A 25,887-nucleotide genomic window follows, 5' to 3' on the forward strand; every position below is an offset into this window, starting at 1 on the left:
GCATGTTCTGACAAATAAACAAAACATTAAGCTAAAAAAAATTTTTTTTTTTTTTTAAGAAAAAGGGACTTCCCTGGTGGTTCAGTGGCTAAGACGCCACACTCCCAATGCAGGGAGCCTGGGTTTGATCCTTGGTCAGGGATCTAGATCCCACATGCTGCAACTAAAGATCCCGCATGCTGCAACTAAGACAAAGTGAGCCAAATAAATGATAAAAAATAAAATTAAAACATTAAGCAGTTTATCATCAGAGGCTCTTCGATCCTGCACCATGGGCAGACCAGGCCTGGGGTGGGCAGAGGGTGGGACATGGCCGCATTCCTGACCAGACTGTCCTCTCATCCTTCTCTCATCTATTCAGCTGCCACCCCGTGACTGGAGCTTGCACCTGCCAGCCAGGGTGGTCTGGCTACCACTGCAATGAGTCCTGCCCTGTTGGCTACTATGGTGATGGGTGCCAGCTGCCTTGCACCTGTCAGAACGGTGCCGACTGCCACAGCATCACTGGGAGCTGCACTTGTGCCCCAGGCTTCATGGTAAGAGGGGAGGGGGCTCCCATGGCCTCTCTGCCCACCCCCGCCCCCACAGAGGAGGAGAGGGGCCAGAATCAGGGAGTGCGGCCCTGTGCCCAGGGATGAAGAATGAGTGTCTGCATGGGCCACTCGGAGTCTATGACCAGAGAGCTGCCAAGGCTGTTCTCCAAGGCCTGTCCTGCTGAGGTTTGTAACTACAAAATGTAATGGAAGGACGGTGTCTTTCCATTGTCTCCTTACCCTGGAACACCAGTTGTCTTCTTTGTACCCAGCTCCTGTCTGTCCATGTCCTGTGTACATAGTATTTTTCCATCCTAATAACCACAGAGCACATAATAACCACCAGACTTTGTATTTTGCTTTATTTCACCCACGTTTGCTGCTGGAGCTTCTTGATTATCCATTTTTGGTGGTTGCATAACACAGCAGGAGTTGATGGACCCCCACGATCCTCAGCCATTCCTTTAGTGCTGAATACTGAGTTGTTTCCAAAGTTCACAACACATGTGCAGTGAGCATCTTCCTCCCAAAGGCTTTTCCCCTCCTGTTGAATTCGTTCCTTAGGGTGACTTCCCAGGGTCAGTGGGCATAATATATTTACGGCTCTTGATGGATGTTGCCATATTATTCCCTCAAGGGTTATATAAAGCTACACTGCCACCAGTCGTGTATGCATGTACCTATCAAAACAGCTCTGCTGACGTTCTTTTCTTGTTTTAATTTTTGCTAATTATATAGCTAGAAAATGGCTCCTCAATATTGCTCTAATTTGCATTTCTCTGATTACTAGGGAGAGTAAAACCTTTTCCCTATGTGTTTGTTTACTATTTGTATTTCCTCATGAATTATGCTGCTCTTTTTGAAGTTTGATTCCAGGGAGCTTGACATTGCAATTGGAATCCTGTTCAAGGTGGTGCATGCCCAGTGAGTGTGAGAACCCATACATTCAGGGGACCCCCATGGTCATAATTTTGTGCTATAGAAAGTGGTTTGTGTAGTCCAAAGTCAGGCCTTTGGAACGAGCCCAGGGTCCCATCTTGGCTGTCCTACTCACCAAATGTATGACCCAGGGCCAGCGAGTTAACCTCTCTCAGGATCAGTTTCCTGACCTGTGGAATGGGACACCTGCCTTGCAATGTTGCTGTTAGATGTAGAAACAGGCTATATGGAGTACCTTCCCTTGGTGCTTCTTAGACTTTAGTGAACTCAGAAACCAGCCGTGGACCTTGTTAAGTGTAGGTTCTGATGCAGTAGAACTGAGGCCTGCAGTTCCGCATTTCTAACATGCTCCCAGGAGATGCCAGTGCTGCTTTGAGTAGGAAGGGGATGGCGCTCAACTGGGGCTGCCCATTGTAATCACCTGGAGGGCTTTACAAATGCTGATGCCTGGCCGCCTTCCTGGAGATGCTGATACACGTGGTCTGGTTGAAGCCAGTGCGCTGTCAAGGTGACCCAAAGACCTGCAAGGAAGCCCTTGTCATGATGTAAGAGCGCAGGTTTGCCTGGTGGCGATGTCTTTTGTGGGCAGGTTTCCCCTGGTCTATAGAACAAAACTCTGTTCAGCTCCCCACTTCTTCTCCCCAGGGCAGGTAAGACTAGATGGAAATGATTCCAGTGACATCTTCAGAAGAGAAAGAGATCTGTCCTCCTGCAGGTTTCCTCCCTTGTTATTGCTGTGAGCTTGGTTCACAGTTCAGTTCAGTTCAGTCTCTCAGTCATGTCTGAATTCTTTGCGACCCCATGGACTGCAGCACACCAGGCCTCCCTGTCCATCACCAACTCCCTGAGTTTACTCAGACTTATGTCCACTGAGTCAATGAGCCATCCAACCATCTCATCCTCTGTCATCCCCTTCTCCTCCTGCCTTCAATCTTTCCCAGCATCAGGGTCTTTTCAAATGAGTCAGCTCTTCGCATCAGGTGGCCAAAGTATTGGAGTTTCAGCTTGGACATCAGTCCTTCCAATGAATATTCAGGACTGATTTCCTTTAGGATGGACTGGTTGGATCTCCTTGCAGTCCAAGGGACTCTCAAGAGTCTTCAACACCATAGTTCAAAAGCATCAATTCTTCGGTGCTCAGCTTTCTTTATAGTCCAACTCTCACGTCCAAACATGCCTACTGGAAAATCCATAGCCTTGACTAAACAGACCTTTGTTGGCAAAGTAACGTCTTTGCTTTTTAATATGCTGTCAATGTTGGTCATAACTTTCCTCCCAAGGAGTAAACATCTTTTAATTTCATGGCTGCTGTCACCAGCTGCAGTGATTTTGGAGCCCAAAAAAGTAAAGTTAGCCACTGTTTCCACTGTTTCTCCACCTATTTGTTCACGACTTCCATAGAAAAAATGGAGTGCTCAAGGTTTGGGGTTTGGGTAGGAGAGAATGGCTGTTTGGGATTAAAAGTCTCAGCTGGGTGAGAGATCAGGTGACTGAAGCTGAAGTGAAGTGACCGCAGAGGACCTGCAGACCCAGTCCCAGCTCAACTACCGGGCAGTTCTAGACTTTGGGCAAGTGGCTGCCCCTCCCAGGGTCCTAGTTCATCATCTGTAAACAGCGAGTGTGCGGGGCTGGGGGATGAACGCCCCCAGGTCAGGGCGCCAGCAGTTTGGAGGCCAGGCTACTGTCTCTATTGCTTCCATCTGGGATTAAAATAACTTCCTGCCCTTGAACTTTGGGAGACTTGACACTTGTAGGAATCATCTCCACGTGGAATCCTACCTGCCTGGGGCTCAGGGCTGAGACAGACTGTGAGCCAAGCAGCCCTGCTGAGACCCCATGGATTTCCATCCATCTCCTCCTATCCAGCCTCACTGTACCTGCAAAGGCTCTTCCAGGGCCCGGTCGGGGGATGAGCAGGAACTGCTTGAGGTGATTATAAGATAGTCAGTTGCTCTCACCCAGCATGACTCATTCCTGCACACACCAGGTTCCCAGGGTGGGGAAACCAAACTGTTGCCCTCACCTCAGCTTCAGAATGAATCCAGTTTCCTGCAATTAGTCAGCTCTGGTCAGGGTCGGGCATCGGGCAATTAGTTCAGCAGACTTGGCTGAGACCCTCCCTGAAACATCCCACAGTCAATGATAATTAGCAATGCCTTTATTTGATGTTTGGTTTGTGAATTTATGCACCTGCCTTTTTTCTTGAAAGAGTTTTCAGTTCAGTTCACTCACTCAGTCGTGTCTGATTCTTTGTGACCCCATGAATCACAGCATGCCAGGCCTCCCTGTCCATCACCAACTCCCGGAGTTCACTCAAACTCATGTCCATCGAGTTGGCGATGCCATCCAACCATCTCATCCTCTGTCGTCCCCTTCTCCTCCTGCCCCCATCCCTCCCAGCATCAGAGTCTTTTCCAATGAGTCAACTCTTCGCATGAGGTGGCCAAAGTACTGGAGCTTCAGTTTTAGCATCAGTCCTTCCAATGAACACCCAGGACTGATCTCCTTTAGGATGGACTGGTTGGATCTCCTTGCAGTCCAAGGGACTCTCAAGAGTCTTCTCCAACACCACAGTTCAAAACCATCAATTATTCGGCACTCAGCTTTCTTCACAGTCCAACTCTCACATCCATACATGACTACTGGAAAAACCATAGCCTTGACTAGACGGACCTTTGTTGGCAAAGTAATGTCTCTGCTTTTGAATATGCTATCTAGGTTGGTCATAACTTTGCTTCCAAGAAGTAAGTGTCTTTTAATTTCCTGGCTGCAATGACCATCTGCAGTGATTTTGGAGCCCCCCAAAATAAAGTCTGACACTGTTTCCACTGTTTCCCCATCTATTTCCCATGAAGTAATGGGGCCAGATGCCATGATCTTAGTTTTCTGAATGTTGAGCTTTAAGCCAACTTTTTCACTCTCCTCTTTCACTTTCATCAAGGACTTTTTAGTTCCTCTTCACTTTCTGCCATAAGGGTGGTGTCATCTGCATATCTGAGGTTATTGATATTTCTCCCAGCAATCTTGATTCCAGCTTGTGCTTCTTCCAGCCCAGCGTTTCTCAAGATGTACTCTGCATAGAAGTTAAATAAGCAGGGTGACAGTGTACAGCCTTGACGTACTCCTTTTCCTATTTGGAACCAGTCTGTTGTTCCATGTCCAGTTCTAACTGTTGCTTCCTGACCTGCATACAGGTTTCTCAAGAGGCAGGTCAAGTGGTCTGGCATTCCCATCTCTTTCAGAATTTTCCACAGTTTATTGTGATCTGCACAGTCAAAGGCTTTGGCATAGTCAATAAAGCAGAAACAGATGTATTTTGGGAACTCTCTTGCTCTTTCAATGATCCAGCAGATGTTGGCAATTTGATCCCTGGTTCCTCTGCCTTTTCTAAAACCAGCTTGAACATCTGGAAGTTCACGGTTCACGTATTGCTGAAGCCTGGCTTGAAGAATTTTGAACATTACTTTACTAGCGTGTGAGATGAGTGCAATTGTGTGGTAGTTTGAGCATTCTTTGGCATTGCCTTTCTTTGGGATTGGAATGAAAACTGACCTTTTCCAGTCCTGTGGCCACTGCTGAGTTTTCTAAATTTGCTAGCATATTGAGTGCAACACTTTCACAGCATCATCTTTCAGGATTTGAAATAGCTCAACTGGAATTCCATCACCTCCACTAGCTTTGCTTGTAGTGATGCTTTCTAAGGCCCACTTGATTTCACATTCCAGGATGTCTGGGTCTAGGTGAGTGATCACACCATTGTGATTATCTGGGTTGTGAAGCTCTTGTTTGTACAGTTCTTCTGTGTATTCTTGCCACCTCTTCTTGATATATCTTCTGCTTCTGTTAGGTCCATACCATTTCTGTCCTTTATTGAGCCCATCTTTGCATGAAATGTTCCCTTGGTATCTCTAATGTTTAATGTGAACGTTGACATTCTAGGAATCAGTGAACTAAAATGGACTGGAATGGGTGAATTTAACTTAGATGACCATTATATCTACTACTGTGGGCAGGAATCCCTTAGAAGAAATGGAGTAGCCATCATGGTCAACAAAAGAGTCTGAAATGCAGTACTTGGATGCAATCTCAAAAATGACAGAATTTTTTCTAACATTTTTCTGTCCATTTCCAAGGCAAACCATTCAATATCACGGTAATCCAAGCCTATGCCTCAACCAGTAACACTAAAGAAGCTGAAGTTGAACAGTTCTATGAAGACCTATAAGACCTTTTAGAATTAACACCCAAAAAAGATGTTCTTTTCACTATAGGGGACTGGAATGCAAAAGTAGGAAGTCAAGAAACACCTGGAGTAACACGAAAATTTGGCCTTGGAGTACAGAATGAAGCAGGGCAAAGGCTAATAGAGTTTTGCCAAAAGAACACACTGGTCATAGCAAACACCCTCTTCCAACAACACAAGAGAAGACTCTACACATGGACATCACCAGATGGTCATTACCAAAATTAGATTGATTATATTCTTTGCAGCCAAAGATGGAGAAGCTCTATACAGTCAGCAAAAACAAGACCAGGAGCTGACTGTGGCTCAGATCATGAGCTCCTTATTGCTAAATTCAGACTTAAATTGAAGAAAGTGGGGGAAACCACTAGACCATTCAGGTATGACCTAAATCAAATATCTTATGATTATACAGTGTAAGTGAGAAATAGATTTAAGGGACTAGATCTGATAGATAGAGTGCCTGATGAACTATGGACAGAGGTTCGTGACATTGTACAGGAGACAGGGATCAAGGTCATCCCCATGGAAAAGAAATGCAAAACAGCATCTGAGGAGGCCTTACAAATAGCTGTGAAAAGAAGAGAAGCAAAAAACAAAGGAGAAAAGGAAAGATATAAGCATCTGAATGCAGAGTTCCAAAGAATAGCAAGGAGAGATAAGAAAGCCTTCCTCAGCAATCAGTGCAAAGAAACAGAGGAAAACAACAGAATGGGAGACTAGAGATCTCTTCAAGAAAATTAGAGATCCCAAGGGAAAGAGTTTTAGGATGGGCAATTAATTGAGACTCATTCAGTTCAGTTCAGTCACTCAGCCGTGTCTGACTCTTTGCAACCCCATGGGCTGCAGCACACCAGGCTTCCCTGTCCATCACCAATTCCTGGAGCTTGCTCAAACTCATGTCCATCGAGTCAGTGATGCCATACAACCATCTCATCCTCTGTCGACCCCTTCTCCTTCCACTTATCAATCTTTCCCAGCATCAAGGTCTTTTCCAATGAGTCAGTTCTTTGCATCAGTGGCCAAAGTTTTGGAGTTTCAGCTTCAGCATCAGTCCTTTCAATGAATATTCAGGACTGATTTCCCTTAGGATGGACTGGTTGGATCTCCTTGCAGTCCAAGGGACTCTCAAGAGTCTTCTCCAACACCACAGTTCAAAACCATCAATTATTCAGCACTCAGCTTTCCTTATAGTCCAACTCTCACATCTATATGTGACTACCAGAAAAACCATAGCTTTGACTAGATGGACCTTTGTTGGCAAAGTAATATCTCTTCTTTTTAATCTGCTGTCTAGGTTGGTCATAGCTTTTCTTCCAGGGATCAAACGTCTTTTAATGTCATGGCTGCAGTCACCATCTGCAGTGATTTTGGAGCCCCCAAAAATAAAGTCTGTCCCTGTTTCCATTGTTTCCTCATCTGTTTGCCATGAAGTGACAGGACCAGATGCCTTGATCTTAGTTTTCTGAATGTTGAGTTTTAAGCCAACTTTTTCACTCTCCTCTTTCACTTTCATCAAGAGGCTCTTTAGTTCTTCTTCACTTTCTGCCATAAGGGTGGTGTCATCTGAATATCTGAGGTTAATGATATTCCTCCCAGCAATATTGATTCCAGCTTGTGCTTCATCCAGCCTGGCATTTTGCATGATGAGACTCATTAAAAAAAAAAAAGCCCTTTTCTGAGAGCTGGGAGACATTGAGCCTTGGCTCAGTAACCTTGGACGTGTTGCTTTACCTTGCTGGGTCTCAGTTTCCTCATCTGCAAGGTGAGAGTTGCATCAGTCCTGTCTATTGGGTGTGAGTAGCCAGCGTGGCAATGGGTCAATGGGTGTGAGGCCATATCCTCAGCTGCCCTCTCCCACCAGAGCTCTTCTTGCCAAGGGAGGATGTTGGAATATGTTTGTGAAGACAGAGTCTCTGAGGGCTGAGAATGACCCCAGGCTTATCATAAACATGAGGGGTGAGGAGTACTGAACCACCTCTGAGAGCCCAGTAACATGCCTGATCCAGCCAGGAGGTCCCCACCCCTTGAGGCCATAAGAATATGGGACAGAAACAAGCCCATCTGGCACTTGGGGGGTTCTGGTCCTCACACTCTTTCTCTTTCCTTCCCATAACACTGGATATTTTCTCTGCTGAGAACTTGAGGAGTTGGTGGGGTTATGGATGCCCATGCAGCCTTCCCAGAGCTTGTGCCTGATAATGGTTATATTCGCATTAGCAGCAAACACTTACTGAGTGCCCGCCACATGCTTCACCTCTGTTCCTCACAAGCACCCTACAGAAGTGCACTTTCACGTTCTTCAGCTTGAGAATGAGCTGAAGTTCAAACAGGATGTGTGGCTTGTGCAGGATCACAAACCCCGCAGTGGTGGGAGCCCCCACTATTAGAGGATGGGCTTTGATTGATGGGTCTCCATGGAACTATGCAAATTTGGGTTCAAATCTTGGTGCTCCAATCCCTACTATGCCTATTAGTAGGTCACTTATCTTGCCTACATCTGAATTTCCTCAACTATTCAGAGGAGACTTAACCATGAGAGTGAGAATCTTCAAATGGGAAGTTCATGGCTTAGTGCCTAAAACACAGTAGAGGCCCAGTAATTACTGGTGAACTATGCGAGTGTCGGGAAACATTGCTTCCCTCAAGCCCAGCACTCCCTTCGAAGGAGAATGTCAGGATGAGTTATGCCCAGGGATTCTCAATGCAACAGAGCCATACATATGCACAGCTGCTGTCCAAGCAGGTCCATTCAAGCACCTGTGGGTTACCCTGAATGGTCAGTCTCAGGATGCACTGCAGTATGGACATACATTTCAGTGCTTAGGGAAATGAACATAGGGATGGAAGTGGGAAGAGAGTCTGGGAGTTTTACATGTTACCTTGGCAGCAGCAATGGACTCACTTGGGCTATGAATTGCTGTACTACATTGGGGCTGCAGAGTGAGAGGAAAGAGCCCTGGGCTGAAAGACAAGAAACAAAGTTTCTAGCTCTGGTTCTTCTCACTTTGGAAGCTTCCATTTTTCATCTGTAAAATGGAAATGAAGTTCTCTACCCGACAGAAACAATGGTATAGGAGCTAATCATTAAAATGGCAGTGTTTAAAATTGGGCGTGGCATTGGTTCAGCACCTTGGACAGTTCCTGTGAGCTGGTCTTGCCTGTTAGAACCTGGGGTCTTTACCCAGCCAGAGCACTGGGATGAACAGGGACAGGGAATGTAGAGTGAGGATCACATGTCAGGGGCCTCAAGGTGGCAGAGTCCTGGGACTGTCCAAGTGAGGGATGATTCACAAAGTCAGGGGAGAGTCTCTGAATTGTCGTTGAGGGGACTAAGTGGAAGCTTCCATCCACTTGGAAGTTGGGGGTCCCATCACCCCTCTCCATGGCTTCTCATTACCCACAAAATAAAGGTCAAACTCCAGTCCTTGTAACTTGCCCTTAAAACTAGTTAGTTCACCCTAATCTCATCTGCTACCTGCCACAAATCTGCACTGTGGCCACACACATTCACTTTCCCCAAACACAATGTCTGCTTCAGGACTCCGCCTATGCCATTTTTTCAAGCTTTTCCCTCTTCCTGGAACACCCTCTCCACTGTCCTTATCTCAGTCTGTGAAAATCCTTCTCAGCCTCTCAGGCTAAAGTCAAAGACTGCCTTTTCCACAAGGTGTTCCCTGAATATTCCTCACTTTAGAATTAACCCTTCCATCTCCTCTGTTCCCACAGCACATGGCTCAGAGTCTGAATCCCTCCAGCCTCCTACTGTCTTCCCCCGTGCATGCCTACCGCATGAATATCTTGCTCAGTACACTTTGAAATGAATAAAAATCTTGGGAAGAGTGATGAAATGCCCGTAGCAGAAGTTCCAGAACTGACCTTTATAGGAAGGAAATTCATGGCATTTCCAAAGGGGCTTGCCAGCAGGGTGGGAGCTTAAGTCTACCCATGGGCTTCTCTGCACATCAAATAAACAGGTAGCTGCAGGAGGGACTGGAGCAGCTAGCCCCCAACATCAATTCCAGGTTCACTGGGCAAATGATGCAAGTTCCTACCTTAGCAATACAGTAGAGTGATGTTACTCAGAGATGCTGGAGGGGGATTCTCTGCCTTTAAATACCAGCTTTGCTGAGTATTAGTTGTGTGACCTTGGGCAACATACAACCTTTCCGTGCCTCTGTTTTCTCATATGTGAAAGGGTAATAATAATAAAGTCCAGTGAGTTACTGGGCTGGTTAAATTAATTCATACATATAAAATAACTAGAATACCTGGCATATTAGTCATCCTTCAACAATATTAGCTATTTTCATCACCACTGTTGTGGATGCTGCCACTGTTATTTTTGTTGTTGTTTATCCAAAGGGGTCCCCCACCTGAAGAGGTTGACTGGTCCTGGCCAGAGTCCCCTGTTGGGGGTACAGGTGGAAATGGAAGTGAGAGGAAGAGAAGAGCTGAAACTTCCTCCTGGCTGGGAGCGGCAGGGTTCCCAAGGGCTCCAGGGTTCCCAGGGACAACCACAGAACCAAGAATAGACTTTCTCATCACAGCAGGGAGAAGACCGGCTCCTCAGCCCCTCCATGCTCATCCGTTGACCAGCTTTCCTTAATTAAGGCCTCACCTAGGTGGCCAGCCTGATGAAGCCTTCTCTGCTGCTCTAAAACTAATTGCTGCCATGTTGGCGCCTGGAGTGAACAGCCTGTGAGGTCACTGACAGAGCTACAAAGACTTGATTTCCCAGACCTTCTCCCCCCCATCGAACCCGTGTGGCTGGGAGATAAGGGACCTTCTGGTCATTCCTCACACGGATGCTCCATTTCAGCTCAGGCTATAATGGGGACGGGGAGTGTGGGAGGTAGGGGAGGGGGGCCTGGTGTCCCCTCCCCTGGGACTCAAGGCCTATATTTCTCCCCTGGATGACAGAATTTCTATTACCTTAAAGGGCTCATCTATTTATGCGGCAATTTTTTGAAGCCCTGTCTGCTGTTATTGAACCTTGCATGCTGGCACGGGGAACGGGCACTCCATCACCCAAATGAACAAACTCGTTTCCCCATTTTTCTCCCCTTTCTCTGTGCTGTCGGTAGGTCATATGCAAACCTCAGCCGCTCAGGCCAGTGAAGGCAGGAGGGGGATGAGAATTACAGAAATCCAGATCAGTGGAGCAGTGATTGAATTTTCCTCCGAGGTTTCCTATGTCCTTTAAAGACGTCACCATCCCCCCGTGTACACACAGCCCCCACCAGCTGGGTAAATTGCGTGTCTGCCTCTTGTATGGCTCCTGAGCTGAAACTAGGGAGCAAGGGCAGCTACAGAGCCAGAAAAGAAGGCTGACTGAAAATTAGAGCCAGGTGACATGTGTATAATGTATGTGCATTTCCTGTTGTAATTGTTTTGTTCTTCATCAAACGGAGGTCTGCAGACGATTAGCCCTATGCCTAGGAAACCAGCTTCTCATCCCCTGCCCCCCACCGTTGACTAGCTTCCTAATTATTACACTAAAAGGTTTTCCTGGATGCTGAGCTAGGGATGAAGAATTTACCCTCTAGCTGCCATGTGTCTGTGAGCAGAGGAGCACAGGGAAATAGAATGATCCAAAAATATAAACACACACACACACACACATTGTCCAGTACTCAAACCCTAGCTCTGTAGTCGTCTGCTGAGTGGCCTTGGCCCTGTTGTCTATGCTTCTCAAGCCTTAGTTTTTTCATCTATAAAGCAAGGGAAATAATGGTATTATGTTCTAGAATTATTTTTAGGATTGGATTAGATAAAATGGGCATGATGCTTAGGAAAAAGCCTGGCGGGTACTGAATGTTCAACAAGTAGTTGTTGAGGTTCCTTCTGTTTACTGGAGGCAAAGGGCATGGACTATGGGATTAGACAGGTCTGGATTGGAATCTTAAGTCTGCTGCTCAGCAGCTGTGTGACCTTAGGCAACATATTCAGCCTCTCTGAGCCCCAGCTTCCCATCTCTTAAATGGGTTAAACACACCTGCCCTTCCTGTCCGTGTGAGCACAAAATAGGAATTAGCCTTCACAGTGGCAGAGTTGAAAGAATGCTCAGTGTTTCCCTAGTGCACCCTCTTATTTTATAAACTGAGGTCCAGACAGGGCAAGTGGCTTATCTTAGGTCATACAGCAAATCATTGGCGGACCTGGGATGTGAAGCAAGTGACATAGCTCCCAATCCGATGCTTTTTCCACCTTCGCCTCTGTCTCATGAGTTTGCTGTCCCCACAGCAGACACCTACTGATTTTTCCCAGGGCAGGGAGGGATGGGGGCGTCGCCAGCATGTTAAATCATGTTGGCAATTAATCTACAGAACAAAATAGAGAAAACTGGTTTTACATCACAAAGGCTGAGTCCAATCTTCCCCTTCTGGGACTCCATGGTTTGTGGCCTTATTAGGGAAAACTGCTGACTCTTCTGTTCTAAAAAAAATAAACAGTCCCCATGTCACACCACCTTCTCGCTGCCGTGCTCCTCATGTTTCCATCACTGCCTTCAGGGCCAGGGTCTGGACCTGAGACTTGGGTCTCAAGCCTAATGCCTGCAACTCTCTCAGTGCAGCAGAAGCTATTGGGGCAGGTCTGCTGCTGCTGCTGCTAAGTCTCTTCAGTCGTGTCCGACTCTGTGTGACCCCAGAAATGGCAGCCCACCAGGCTCCCCTGTCCCTGGGATTCTCCAGGCAAGAACACTGGAGTGGGTTGCCATTTCCTTCTCCAATGCATGAAAGTGAAAATGAAGTCGCTCAGTCGTGTCCAACCCTCAGCAACCCCATGGACTGCAGCCTTCCAGGCTCCTCCATCCATGGGATTTTCCAGGCAAGAGTACCGGAGTGGGGTGCCGGTATCCCTAAACAGGTCTTAAACACTCCCAGTTTTCCTTTTGTCCAAGTCTCTGGAGAAGGGAATGGCTACCCACTTCTTGCCTGGAGAATTCCATGGACAGAGGATCCCGGCAGGCTACAGTCCTTAGGATTGCAAAGAGTCGGACATAACTAAGCAACTAGCACTTTCACTTCTGAAGTGATGGGGTTTCTTCCCCTGCCAGCTCCCACTCCTGGCCACCCGCAGACTCCGGAGGGTGGGTGTGGCTTTACCCAGCTAGCTGTCGCCCCTAAGCTTGTTAATCCTCACGGCTCTCCTGTGAGGAAAGCCAGGCCAGTATGGAGGGCTGTATCTCACGGATGAGGAAACCCAAGTTCAGAGCAGTTATGAGACCTGACCCATGAGAACCTCGAGCTGGGCCTAGAATCCAGGCTTAGGGCTCTAAGGCCAAGCTCACCTCAGGACAGCCATGTGGGAAGCGGGAAGTCGGTGCTCAGCGGAGACCGACTGGGACTGAGACCTGGTCCCCCCCAGCTCCACCTCCCTGCTGTTTGACTCTTCCCAAGTCCCTTAACCTCTCTGTGTCTCAACTTCGTCTTCCGCAAATTGGGGCACAAACTGTTCCTAGTATCCTCAGTCTGGGGTGAAGTTGAGATGAGACACACTGTCGAGAAAGCAATGCAAGGGGTGTCACCCAGAGGCGTGAGGGAGAACAGTGGGCCCGGGGCCCACACTGACACCCTCACCAAGGCTTCGGGTCTGGAACAAAGGAGGAGCCACTCCCCTCCTGCTACAGGCTCTGACGCTCCAAAGCCCCACCCAGCCTGGCCGCTCCCCAGCCATCTCCTCACTAAGTCATTAGCACCAATAATCCATCTGCAGGAGTAATTATGGACCCCAGGAGGGGAAGGGATTCCTGCCAGAGATGTGATTATGTCTGGAAAATGAAAGATGTTGCAGAAAAAGGTCTTGAATAAATTACTTTAAGGTGGGGCTAACAGGAAGACTAACATTGGGAATAAATGAAAACAAAACAAAACTCAAAAGTTCTCTCCAAAAACACTACTAAATAATTGTTCTCCCCTCTCCTAAAAGTTCTGAGTATGATTTCCCTGAGACAAGCCCAGGGAGTGAGGCCCAAGTGGCTCTGCCTTTGACAAAGATGGCCCAGGGGAGCAGGGGTTAGGGAATGCAAAGGAAAGCGTGGGAGCTGAGCAGGCTGGGCCCTGCCAGGTGAGCACTGGCAGGCAAGAGGGAGTCGCAGCAGTCCTGAGCAGCCCTGTGACAGCAAGGTGCGGTGCCTGACCTTCACCCTCTGTGTGGGGAGATGGCGACATCACAGTCTAGGGACCCAGCACGCAGTAGGTGTCCGATAGATGCTGGTTCCCATCACTCCCCGTGGTCCTTCAGTGGAGGCTGCTGGCTGAGTAGGGAGAGCATGGGCTGTGAGTCAGCAAACCTGAGTCTGAATCTCAGCCTTGATGCTCACCAACTGGGTCACCTGCTCGCCAGCAGGATCACCTCTTGAGCCTCCCTCTGCTCACCTCATGCATGGAGTACCTTCTAGGCTGGTATGAGGATGAAACAGGGCAAGCAATACCAAAGTGGTGCAGAGCCGGTAAATCTTAAATTTCTTTTTTTAAATTAACTTATTTTTAGCTGTGCTGGGTCTTGGTTGCTACACGCAGATGTTCTCTACTTGTGGTGTGAGGGCTTCTCGTAGCGGCTTCTCTTGTTGTGGAGCACAGGCTCTAGGCCTGCAGGCTCGGTAGTTGTGGTGCCTGAGCGTAGTGGCTCCTCGGCATGTGGGATCTTCCTGGACCAGGGATTGAACCCGTGCCCCCTGCATTGGCAGGCCGAGTCTCAACCACTGGACCAACAGGGAAGCCCAGTCTTAAGTTTCTTTCCTCCCATCTGCAGTGGGCTTAGGTTCATATGCAGGTGCATGTAACAATCAAAATGCCTAAAGCTTTTGTAGCAATTCCTCTGGGTCAGGCACTATCCTAAGAACACTATGTGTATTAATTTACTTAATCATCACCCCTACCCTCAGAAGAAAGTACAATTATAATCCCATTTTTGCAGACAGGGAAACTGAGACTCAGGCTGGTGAATGACTTGCAAAAAGTTTGTTCATTTTGCCCCCAATAATGCTGAAAAGAAGAAGTTGCCCAAGGTCCCGTAAGTGTCAGGGCCAGGACCTGAATTTAGTAGTCAAGTTCCAGAGCCCGCTGGCTTGATCAGCCTTCTGCCGCTGACCTGCCTGTCCTGTGGGCAAACCGAGAGTCACCTTCGCTGCCCCTCACTAGGAAGAAACCTAAACCGTGGCCACAGGGTGCTCCAGCCATGCGAGCCGAATTAGGAAGTGGTGTCGCACTCTGGGGCAGGGCTTCCCTGGTGGCTCCATGGTAAAGAATCCTCCTGCCAGTCCAGAAGACATGGATTTGATCCTGAAGACCCCGCATGCCTCAAGGCAACTAAGCCCACGAGCCACGACTATTGAGCCTGTGCTCTAGAGCGCGTGCACAACTACTGAAGCCCAGGTGCCCTAGCGCCTGTGCTCCGCAGCCCGCGGCTAGAAAGTAGCGCCTGCTCACTGCAGCTAGAGAAAACCTGTGTGCAGCAACAAATACCCAGCATAGCCAAAAATAAGCAAATCGATAAAACTCTTTTGAAAAAACCTCTCTAGGGCAACCGGGCACCTGACAGGGAGCTGAGGGGAAGTGTTAATTTCCCAGGCAGTGGTATGGATGGAGCACCAGTCATCACCATGACACTCATCTGTTTCACAGTGCTTCCACTACAGCACGCTCCCACATCCATCCCCACGGGTGTTCCCACAGCCCTCTGAGATTAAATGCTACTGTTGCCATTTTACACACAAGGACACAGTCATGGCAAGGTTACATAACTCTGAGCATCGCAGCTCTCAAACCCAAGACCCAGCCACTCCCCAGACAAATGCTGCCAGGATGAACCTCTCCTGGCCTGTCTCCCTCTGAGGCCTCACTGCCCTCTTTTCCCTCTGGCCTTTAGCCCCAGACAGCCTCTGCCCAAAGCTGGAAGCCACCTTCTCCCTGCCTGCAAAGAGGTCTAAACTGAGCTCCCGTCAAACCTGCCTCCCTGCGGCCTCAAGTTCTTAAAGGAGGAGCACATCCCAGGCCCATATGATGTGTAATGATGAAATCTATGAGAACTTGTCTGAGACACGTCTGGGGCCCAGAAAAATCTGGAGGAAAGCAGTGTTATAAAGACTTGAATAATTTATAGAGTTGGGGATGGAAAGGACAGACAGCTTCGACCGTGCATGCGTGTGTGCTAAGTAGCTTCAGTCCTGTCCAACTCTTTGCGACACTGTAGACCGTAGCCCCCCAGGCTCCTCTCGCCATGGGATTCTCCAGGCAAGAATACTGGAGTGGGGTTGCCGTGCCCTCCTCCAGAGAATCTTCCCAGCCCAGCGACTGAACAGTAGAGGCACCCTTTCCCACCTCCATTTCTTTTTGTTCACCAGTAGATGCCTCTCAGGCTTCAGCTTTACTTTCTCTGCATTCATTCTGTAACTTAAAAAAAAAAAAATTCTTCCACAATCAATAAGCTATGGGATTTGCCTGAGTCTGGACTCTCAACCTCTCTTAAACAGAAGGGAGTAGACCAGACTCCTGCCTTCAGGGGAGGGGTATTCCAAAAATAGGTTGGGACACTGAGGCACTTGCCTGCCCTTGGGGACCTGCCTTTGTCTATTTTTAAAATTTTTAAAAAGCCTTTACTGAAGTATAGTTGAGTTATAATGTTGTGTTAATTTCTGCTGTATAGCAAAGTGACTCAGTTGTACACATATATAGGTGTATATATATTTTTTCATATTATTTTCCATTATGGTTTATACAGGATAGCGAATGTAGTTTCCTGTGCTAAAGAGTAGGACCTTGCTGTTTATCCGTCCTACATATAATAGTTTGCAGCTGCTGTTCCCAAACTCCCAGTCCTTCCTTCCCTTACCCCTCCCCCTTGGCAAGCACCAAGGGGTTCTCTCTGTTGTCTCTCTCTGCCAGTGAGTCTGTTTCTGCTTCATAGAAATGTTCATTTGTGTCATATTTAGATTCCACATATAAATGATATCATGTGGTATTTGTCTTTCTCTTTCTGACTTGCTTCACTTAGTATGATGATCTCTAGGCCCATCCATGTTGCTGCAAATGGCATTATTTCATTCTTTTTAATAGCAGGGTTCCATATACACAATCACATTTATCCATTCATCTGTAGATGGACATTTATGTTATTTCCATGTCTTGACTATTGTAAATAGTGATGCTATGAACATAGGGGTGCATATAACTTTTGAACTGTAGTTTTGTCTGGGTATATGCCCAGGAGTAGAAATGTTGGCTCATATGGCAACTCTATTTTTAGTTTTCTGTGAAACCTCCATGCTATTTTCCATGGCGGCTGCACCAACTTACATTCCCACCAACAGTGTAAAGTCGTTCCCTTTCTCCATACTCTCTCCAGTATTTATTATTTGTAGACTTTTTAATGATGGCTATTCTGACACGTGTGAAGCAGTACCTCATTATACTTTTGATTCGCATGTCTGTAATAATTAGCAATGATGAACATCTTTTCATGTGCCCATTGGCCATTTGTATGTCTTCTTTGGAAAACTGTCTATTAGCTCTTCAGCCCATTTTTCTGTTGAGTTGGATTTTGTTGTTATTTTTATTGAATTATATGAGTTGTTTGTATATTTTAGAAATTAAACCCTTATTGGTCACATCATTTACAAATACTTTACCCCAGTTCATGACTTGTCTTTTCATTTTGTTTATGGTTTCCATTGCTGTGCAAAAGCTTAAAAATTTGCTTAGGTCCCATTTGTTTGTTTTTGCTTTTATTTCTATTGCCCTGAGAGACTGATCTAAGAAAACATTGGTATGACTTGTCAGAGAATGTTTTGCCTATGTTTTTAGGAGCTTTATGGTGCTTTTTCTTATTTAAGTCTTTAAGCCTTTTAGAGTTTACTTTTGTGTATGGTATAAAGGTGTGTTCTAACTTCATTGATTGACATGTGGTGGTTCAACTTTTCCAACTGCCCTTGAAGAGACTATCTCTCCCTTATTGTATATTCTTGCCTCCTTTGTCAAAAATTAATTGTCCATAGGTGCATGGTTTTATTTCTGGGCTCTCTTTTCTGTTCCATTGTTCTATATGTCTGTTTTTGTGCCAAGACCACACTGGTTTGATTATTGTAGCTTTGTAGTATTGTCTGAAGTCTGGGAGAGTTATGCTTCTCGCTTTGTCTTTTCCCTCAGGATTGCTTTGGCAATTCTGCATCTCTTATGGTTCCATATAAATTTTAGGACTATTTGTTCTAGTTCTGTTTGAAAAAAAAAGTCACAAAAATTTGATGGGGATCGCATCAAATCTGCAGATTGCATTGGGTAGTGTGGCCATTTAAACAATATTAATTCTTCCAGTCCAAGAGCATGGGCTATCTTTCCATTTCTTTGAATCATCTTCAGTTTATTTTATTAATGTTTTGTAGTTCTCAGCATATAAGTCTTTCACCTTGGCGAGGTTTATTTCTTGTCTTAGTTATCAAAGATTATAAGTGTATAATATGGAGAAGTATAGAACAAAATACAGTTATTAGAGGGCAGTTGCTCCGCAGTATTGTGGTGGCCTCTGGCACCCATCAACACGAATCAAGCACAGATGTACATGTGTCCCCTCCCTCCTGAACCCCCCTCCCATCTCCCTGTCTGTCCCACCCCTCTAGGTTGTCACAGAACACTGGGTCGAGCTCCCTGTTTTACACAGAAAATTCTCCCGTGCTGTCTGTTTTACATATGGTAACACATATATCTCCATGCCATTCGCTCAAGTTGCCGCACTCTCTCCTTCCCCCACCGTGACCACAAGTCTGTTGTCGATATCAGCATCTCCATTGCTGCCCAGCAATTAACGCATGCATGCGGAATCTAGAAAGATGGTACTAATGACTCTGTTTGCAGGTGTATTTCTAAGTATTTTTGATGCAGTTTTAAGAGGGATTGTTTACATTTCCTTTCCGATACTTTACTGTGAGTGTGAAGAAATGCAATTGATTTCTACATGTTAACCTTATAGCCTGCTACTTTGCTGTGTTCATTTATTGGTTCCAGTAGTTTTTGCGTGTTGTCTTTGGGTTTTCTATGTATAGAAAAATACGACCACTTCCCAGATTTGTGTGTCATCTTTGTGTGGGGGCCATGCTAATGCTCTGTGTATCATTCCAATTCCAACACATGCGCTGCTGAAGCCAGCTCCTGCCTTTGTCTTGAGGGTAAAGTTTAAAGCCTTCCTAGCTGGGACAGTCTAACCTTCAGGCTCCTGTGCCGCTGCTGCCCTTCAGGCTTGGAGCTCCGGGAAATCCAAAATGATTGCCTTACCCTAGAGCCCCGCCCACCCTCCCGTGTACCGTGTCTCCTCTATGCCTCTTTTCAACCTGGCCTTTCCCTGGAACGCCCTTGCTCTCTATCCTCCTGGCTGAATTCTGCCTGTGTCCAGCTCAGTTGGCATCCCCTCATAAAGCCTGCTTGCTTTCTTCCTGTGGGACACTACCTTCCCACAGGACCCTGGCACACCCATTCTCGGGGCACACTGTGGATGAGTCTGTCCTCTCTACTAGACAGCTGCTAGGGCAGGTCTGCTGATTCCTTCCTTTCCCCCGTCCTGCCAGCCTCCTAACCCAGATTCACTCCCAGGCCTGCACAGAGAATGGTCAGTAAATCTCTTTGAATGATATCCCAGGTCCTTTAGAAGCATCCCATGAGTCATGAATGTGCCGCATTCTGCTTGGACCCTAATAAACACCTCCATCAGTCCCTGCAGGACCCTCTGTCCCCATAATCTGGTTCCCACTTGGGACATTATCACTGTCCGTGTAGTCAGCCTGTGGCTCTGTACACCACTGCCCTGGGCCCACACCTCCCAGCCAGCACCTCAGAGGAGCTGGGTTCTGCAGTACACATGTGCACACACCCCATATATTCTAGCCTACAGTGTGAACCCAGCATGTCCATGCTGTGTACACCATTCTCCAGGCCACTGTGATCAAATCCCCCTTGAGGCTTTATGACCAGGATCAGCCCAAATGTCCTGCATCAGGTGCTAAGCTTACCTCACAGCTGTCATGCCGCTGACACAGGACACACTCCACCGGAGTCACACACTGCATAGACCACGCAATTGTGGAGAGGGGAGCCTATAAGCTGCCATTCGAACCAAGACACTGGGACAATAAGCCAAATATCCCATCCCTAACCTGCTCTTCCACACAGGCAAAACATCTGTACAATTGATATACATAGGGCCCACGAGTATTATTTACACCACATATATCAGGAGTTTATGTGTTTGCATAAACTCACTGTTTGCACACACATATGCACCACTCTTATGGCAGAAAGTGAAGAGGAATTAAAGAGCCTTTTGATGAAGGTGAAATAAGAGAGTGAAAAAGCTGGCTTAAAACTCAACATTCAAGAAATGAAGATCATGGCATCCGGTCCCATTACTTCATGGCAAATAGATGGGGAAACAATGGAAACAGTGAGAGACTTTATTTTCTTGGGCAACAAAATCACTGTGGATGGTGACCGCAGCCTTGAAATTAAAAGACGCCTGCTCCTTGGAAGAAAAGGAATGGCAAACCTAGATAGCATATTAAAAAGCAGAGACATCACTTTGCCTACAAAGGTCCATCTAGTCAAGGCTATGGTTTTTCCAGTGGTCATGTATGGATGTGAGAGCTGGAAAGTAAAAAAGGCAGAGCACTGAAGAACTGATGCCTTTGAACTGTGGTGTTGGAAAGACTCCTAAGAGTCCCTTGGATAGCAAGGAGATCAAACCAGTCATTCCTAAAGGAAATCAACCCTGAATATTCACTGGAAGGATTGATGATGAAGCTGAAGCTCCAGCACTTTGGCCACCTGATGCAAAGAGCTGACTCATTGGAAAGACCCTGATGCTGGAAAAGATTGAAGGCAGGAGGAGAAGGGGAGGACAGAGGATGAGATGGCTGGTTGGCATCACTGACTCAATGGACATGAGTCTGAGCAAACTCCAGGAGGTGGTGAAGAACAGGGAAGCCTGGCGTGCTGCAGTCCATGGGGTCACAGAGTTGGACACAACTGAGCAGCTGAACAACCACAAGAGGCACACGTACACGCAGGCTTACCGAGAACAGCCTACAGAACACCTGCGTGTTACAGGGAGGCAGCCCGCCACACCTTCCCCTGCCACAGTCGCATCCTGTGCCTCTGCCCCCTCCACGTTGTGCTCACACACACTACATAATCATGAAGACCCCTCTCCCCACCAGCATGGGATTTCCCAGCAGTTTAGAGGCAATGGTTTTTGGCACTTTTTTAAAACCACTAAGGAAATCATGAAACCTAATGCAGAGCAGTTGGGGCCATATGCTGTCAGTGTTTGTCCAGGAGGTCCCGAAGATTCTAGCTGACTTTGCAGGGACTTTGTCTGACTCTGTCCACGGAGGGAGTCGGGCCCAGAAGGCCAGTAAGAGATGACCTGATCCTCTGTGGCCAGAATCACTCCCACGCCCAGGCCCTCAGGAAGTGCCCGAGTGCTTGCCAAGGCTCAGTCCTGGGAGAGCAGGAGCAGGAAAGGGAGGCTGTTGTAGGAAGCTGCTTTCTCTTAACTAAGAGCTGAGGCCTGTGTGTGATGTTGCGAGCATCCCCAGGCAGCAGCAGCAGCAGCATCCCTGTAACCAGCTTTCTCTCTTTCAGACAATGTATACTATGATGGGTCTTGGCACAGTCCCCAGTCTGACTCTCACTCCCACTACCTGTTATTCCACCTTAGCTTGGTCCCATCAAGCCTTGAAGGCTTCTGATTTATTTTTAATATTTATTTATTTGGCCGCACTGGTCTTAGTTGTGGCATGTGAACAATTAGTTGCAGAGTGTGGGATCTAGTTCCCTGACCAGGGATTGATCCCCAGAGCCCCTGCTTTGGGATCGTGGACCACCAGGCAGTTCCAAACGTTGAAAGCTTTTGGACTTCAGGAGCGTCCTAACAAGATACAAATGCCCCCAAGAGTTCCCACCGTAAGCCCCTAGTAGCCATTCTTGCCTCCACCGTCAGCATACATTTAACAACAAATCTGTAGAGAAGCACCCAGGGCAGGGCCTGGCACATGGTAGGCCCTCAGGACACTGGGGTCCCTGTCGCACTGCTGCCCTGTTTGCAGGCAAGGCGGCCAGGTCTAGAGGAAAGAGACTGGGCTGTGGAGTCAGTTGGCCGCTTTCCCACAGCATGACTAAGAGCAAGTGACCTCTCTAGCCCAATTTTCCCTTTCTCTAGGATGGTTCTCTCTCTAGGAAGGTCACTCCTTCCCTGCGAGCCTGTTAGTGCCTGGCACGGGCTGGCACCAAGGGGTTGGTTAAAAATCTGAGTCTCCCTCCTCCTGTCTCCAGCACTGGGGATCGGTCAGTCTGTCCTAAGCCGGTGGCTCAGTCCTGTCTGTAGGCGTGAAGGGGCGTGGACAGGGGTAAGGACCAGAGGCCCCACTCCCCCTTCTTCAGGTCCTTCCCACTATGCATATGCCTTTGTGCAAGAGCTTTCCCAGGAATTTTAGATTTGGGAGCCTCCTGATAAGATACAAATACCTCTCAAGAGTGTTCAATAAGCTCTTATCAGCCTGTGATGCCTTCTTGGAGCTCACGAGAGGGAACAGTTGGAGAAGAGGAAGGGGCTATAGATAGGACAAAGGCATCAACAGAGAGAAGAGAAACCTGGTTTTGCCCGTTGAGTCTCCAGGAGGACCCCAGATTCTGCAGCCAGCAAGTGAACATAGCCTGAACTTGACTCTAAATATCCTCTTTTGGCCACACTCACTGTGTCTCAAGTCTTCCTGAAGTGTCTTGGTATCTGTTTGGGAACTGTTAGGAGGTGTCTGTCCTCCTCTAGGGAGACCTGAGGGGTCAGTTATGTAGCATATTTATGCAAATTAGAAAATGAAACACCCCTTTATCAAGACAGTCTATTGGCATCTGCCAAAAAACTGATGTCATAAATACACAAGCTGTAGGGACTGCCATTTGAGTGGCTCCTGAGGGTTGTGCAGTGCACAGCCTGAACAACTGTACAGAGCAGCCTCCGATCACTGGTAGCCTACTCATGTTGCACCGATACAGGGTTTCCAGGCCTAACCTTCAGCCTCTCTCCAACTATCCCCCGGGGGGCCAGATAGAATAACTCAGCCACACAGGCCCTCTGCGTTCGTTATCCACTTGGCACAGGGAAACAGGAATGGGAATGGGTGTGACAAGAGGCCTCCATCCCCCTCCCCCTCTCATTTCTCTGGCCCTCCGCTCCTCATGCCTTATGCAGAGTTTCTCTTCCCTGGCGTGCACTGGCTGTCAGTTGCTGCTTTATCAGTTACACACTAATTAGGTCCAGTGAGGTTTGCTCTGCACTGGAGGGGCCTCTGTGGCTGGTGTTCAGTCCAAGCTGTTCTCTTTGCCTTTGGACCTCGTGTCACTCTTTCTCCCTGGGAAATCACGCATGAGTCTCCGCACCTGGGGGTCCCACTGCCTGAGCCCTTCGAGCTGATCGAGTAAAGCTTTAGCTGCTGCTCCCCATTGCTTGCATTACTGCCTGAACCATCCCCCCACCCCATCCTGCCATCCATGGAAAAATTGTCTTCCACAAAACAGGTCTCTGGTGCCAAAATTTGAGGCCAATACTGTAAACAGTGAAGTGCATTCCACATGTGTGCTTCTGGTATTGGTGTGACATTGGGCACCAAATCAGCCTGGTGGGTGACCCTGAAGCTCTAGAAAGAGCATGGGAGACAGGGAAACAGGAGAAACCAGAGGATTGGGGAGGCCACTGCAGAACATCTGGAAGTAAGGAGGGACCTAGCCTGCAACTTCTCCTGCCACAGCCTCATCATCTGCCTCACCCTGCTCCCCCACTAAAGGATAAACTCCATGAGAGTAGTGTATGCGTGCATGCCAAGTCACTTCAATTGTGTCCAACTCTTCGCGACCCTATAGACTGTAGCCCACCAAGCTCCTCTGTCCAAGGGATTCTCCAGACAAGAATACTGGAGGGGGTTGCCATGCCCTCCTCCAGGGGATCTTCCTGACCCAGGAATCGAACCCACATCTCTTATATCTCCTGCATTGGCAGGTGGGTTCTTTACCACTAGCGCCATCCAGGAAGCCCCATGAGAGTAGGAACATGCTCTGCTTTGCTCACCCAGTGTCCTCTGGCCTAGCACAGTGTCAGGCATGTTCTAGTGCTTCCAAAACATTTCCTGAATGAGTGAATGAATTTGATCCCTATGCAATGAGCGCGGGCTGTGGTCAAGGTTCCATGCCAGGACTGGGGCCACGGGGCTGAGGAAACAGACCGAGTCTTTACACTCATGGGACTTACGTGAGGATGAGAATTCTAGGAGAATGAGAGCTGATTTTAATTCATCACAATTGTGATAAGTGCCACCAAGGAGCCGGTAACAGAAGCCTACTCTTGAAGTGGGAAGACGGGAAGGTAAAGAACATGGGAGCTGAAGGCCCCCTTGCGCTGCGTGCTTAGTCACCCAGTCGTGTCCAACTCCCCATGGACTGTAGCCCCCCAGGTTTCTCTGGCCATGGGATTCTCCAGGTGAGAATCCTGGAGTTGGTAGCCATACCCTCCTCCAGGAAGGGCTCCCCTTAGGTCGCATCTAATTTAGCGTGATGGTTAGGGAGTCATGGCCTGTCACCACACCGGATCTGTGGTAGATGCTCAACAAGCATTTGAGAGGACTTCCCTGCAAGTCCAGTGGTTAGGACTCTAGGCTTCCACTGCAGGGGGCATGGGTTCAGTCCCTGGTCAGGGAACTAGATCCAGCATGCCACACGGCATGGTCAAAAAGGTGGTTGAGTACTGAATGGGTAAACGAATGAGGCTGGGTCACCGTGAGCCAGTGTCTTTGACTCACGGAAACCCACGTACTCTGATGTCAGGTCCAGGGCCCTTTCTTGCCTAAACCATCCCTACTCCTCTAGCAAGAAGACCTGGGGGCCACGCTGACTTCCCTGCCTTCCTGTCCCAGAGTCCTCTCTGCTGAGCCCCATGGGCCTGTAGAGCATGACCACCCCCTCGGCCTGGACCTAGGGAACCCAGTTCACTCCATTTACACTGCCTCCTACCAACAGAACATGTTGAAGGGGACCCTGAGGTGAACTTGCCCAACTGCCTACCCCTTTTGTGTGAGGGAGGGTCAACCACTTTCCATCCTTCTCCTCCTTTCATTCCAAGAAGTACTCATTAACCTCCTGCCCATTGCAAGGAAAATGGATGATCAACACAAGGCGCCCAGCTGTTGACGAATTTTCCCAAATAGGGCGGAACTACAAAGCAGCATATTGCAGGAGAGAAAATTCAGTAAACAGTATTTGAAACAAATGTAATAGAACATATAACTCATTACCCACCGGGGTCCAGACCCCTGCTGCCACGTAGCACAAGGAAGCAGGTGGAAGGCGGGGAGGAGATCTGCAACTCTGCAGCGGGACCAGCTCTGGGGCTTCCGTTCAGCCAGCCGCTCTTTCAAATCAAGTTCAAGGTGTTAATAGCCTAGGCTGCATCTATAATGAACATGCCTTAGGATTGGAGGAAGAATTCTCATCCATCCTCCATTTGCGGAGTGAAGACACTGAGCAGGACAGGCAGGCTTCCCTCTACAGGAGCTGGAACCCTGGGAGCCTGCCTCTGGGAGGTGGAGGGCTGCCCTTTCCTGGACGGGGGGAAGGGGTGTTGGGAGTGGGCTCCACAAGTGTAATGGGGATAAGTAACAATTCAAGAAACACCCAGATATCAACTTCCAGGTGTTGAGAAAGAGCAAGTGTCTCAGCTTGGCAGGTGGCCTTCCCTCAAGGTCAGGGCCATGTCCTTTGGATGCTCTGTGCTTAAGTGGCGGGCGTGCCGTCAATAGGAGTGAGCAAGGGCAGCATAGGCTACCCCAGAGTTTTACCACATCTAGGCTGTTCGCATACTGTGCTGACATAAGAGCCGGGAGATTCAAGTTCCAAAGCCATCCCTCCCAGCATTGGCTGTGTGACCTTGGGCAAGTTGCTTTCCCTCCCTTGGCCTCAGTTTCCTCACCTGTAAAACAAGGCAGCCAAACCAAGTGATTTGCAACATCTTTTCCAGTTCTGGTACAAGGAGCTATCACCCCACTGAGAATCTAGAAGTGAATCTAATGAGATCCTGGTTCCCTGAGCTTACAGCCCATGGCAGAGGCAGGATATGTGACCAATCCCAGGCCATGCATTA

The 25,887-nt window shown here is 48.0% G+C and overlaps 1 protein-coding gene and 1 non-coding gene across 11 annotated transcripts in view; one reads left to right on the forward strand and one right to left on the reverse strand.

Annotated features, from left to right (window-relative positions):
- The window catches only part of MEGF11 (multiple EGF like domains 11), a 315,087-nt gene that overhangs the window by 246,549 nt on the left and 42,651 nt on the right, over positions 1 to 25,887 (forward strand). For all 10 annotated transcript variants that reach the window (XM_044925410.1, XM_044925405.1, XM_044925408.2 and 7 more), the window contains exon 10: positions 362 to 536. In XM_044925410.1, the coding sequence (XP_044781345.1) occupies positions 362 to 536 (175 nt within the window). The remainder of the gene's footprint in view (positions 1 to 361; positions 537 to 25,887) is intronic.
- On the reverse strand, positions 18,754 to 18,860 carry LOC112577850. Its single transcript, XR_003102052.1, has one exon. It is a non-coding gene; the product is annotated as a U6 spliceosomal RNA (small nuclear RNA).

The sequence above is a fragment of the Bubalus bubalis genome, chromosome 11 (assembly GCF_019923935.1).
Source record: "Bubalus bubalis isolate 160015118507 breed Murrah chromosome 11, NDDB_SH_1, whole genome shotgun sequence".
Classification (NCBI taxonomy): Eukaryota; Metazoa; Chordata; class Mammalia; order Artiodactyla; family Bovidae; genus Bubalus; species Bubalus bubalis.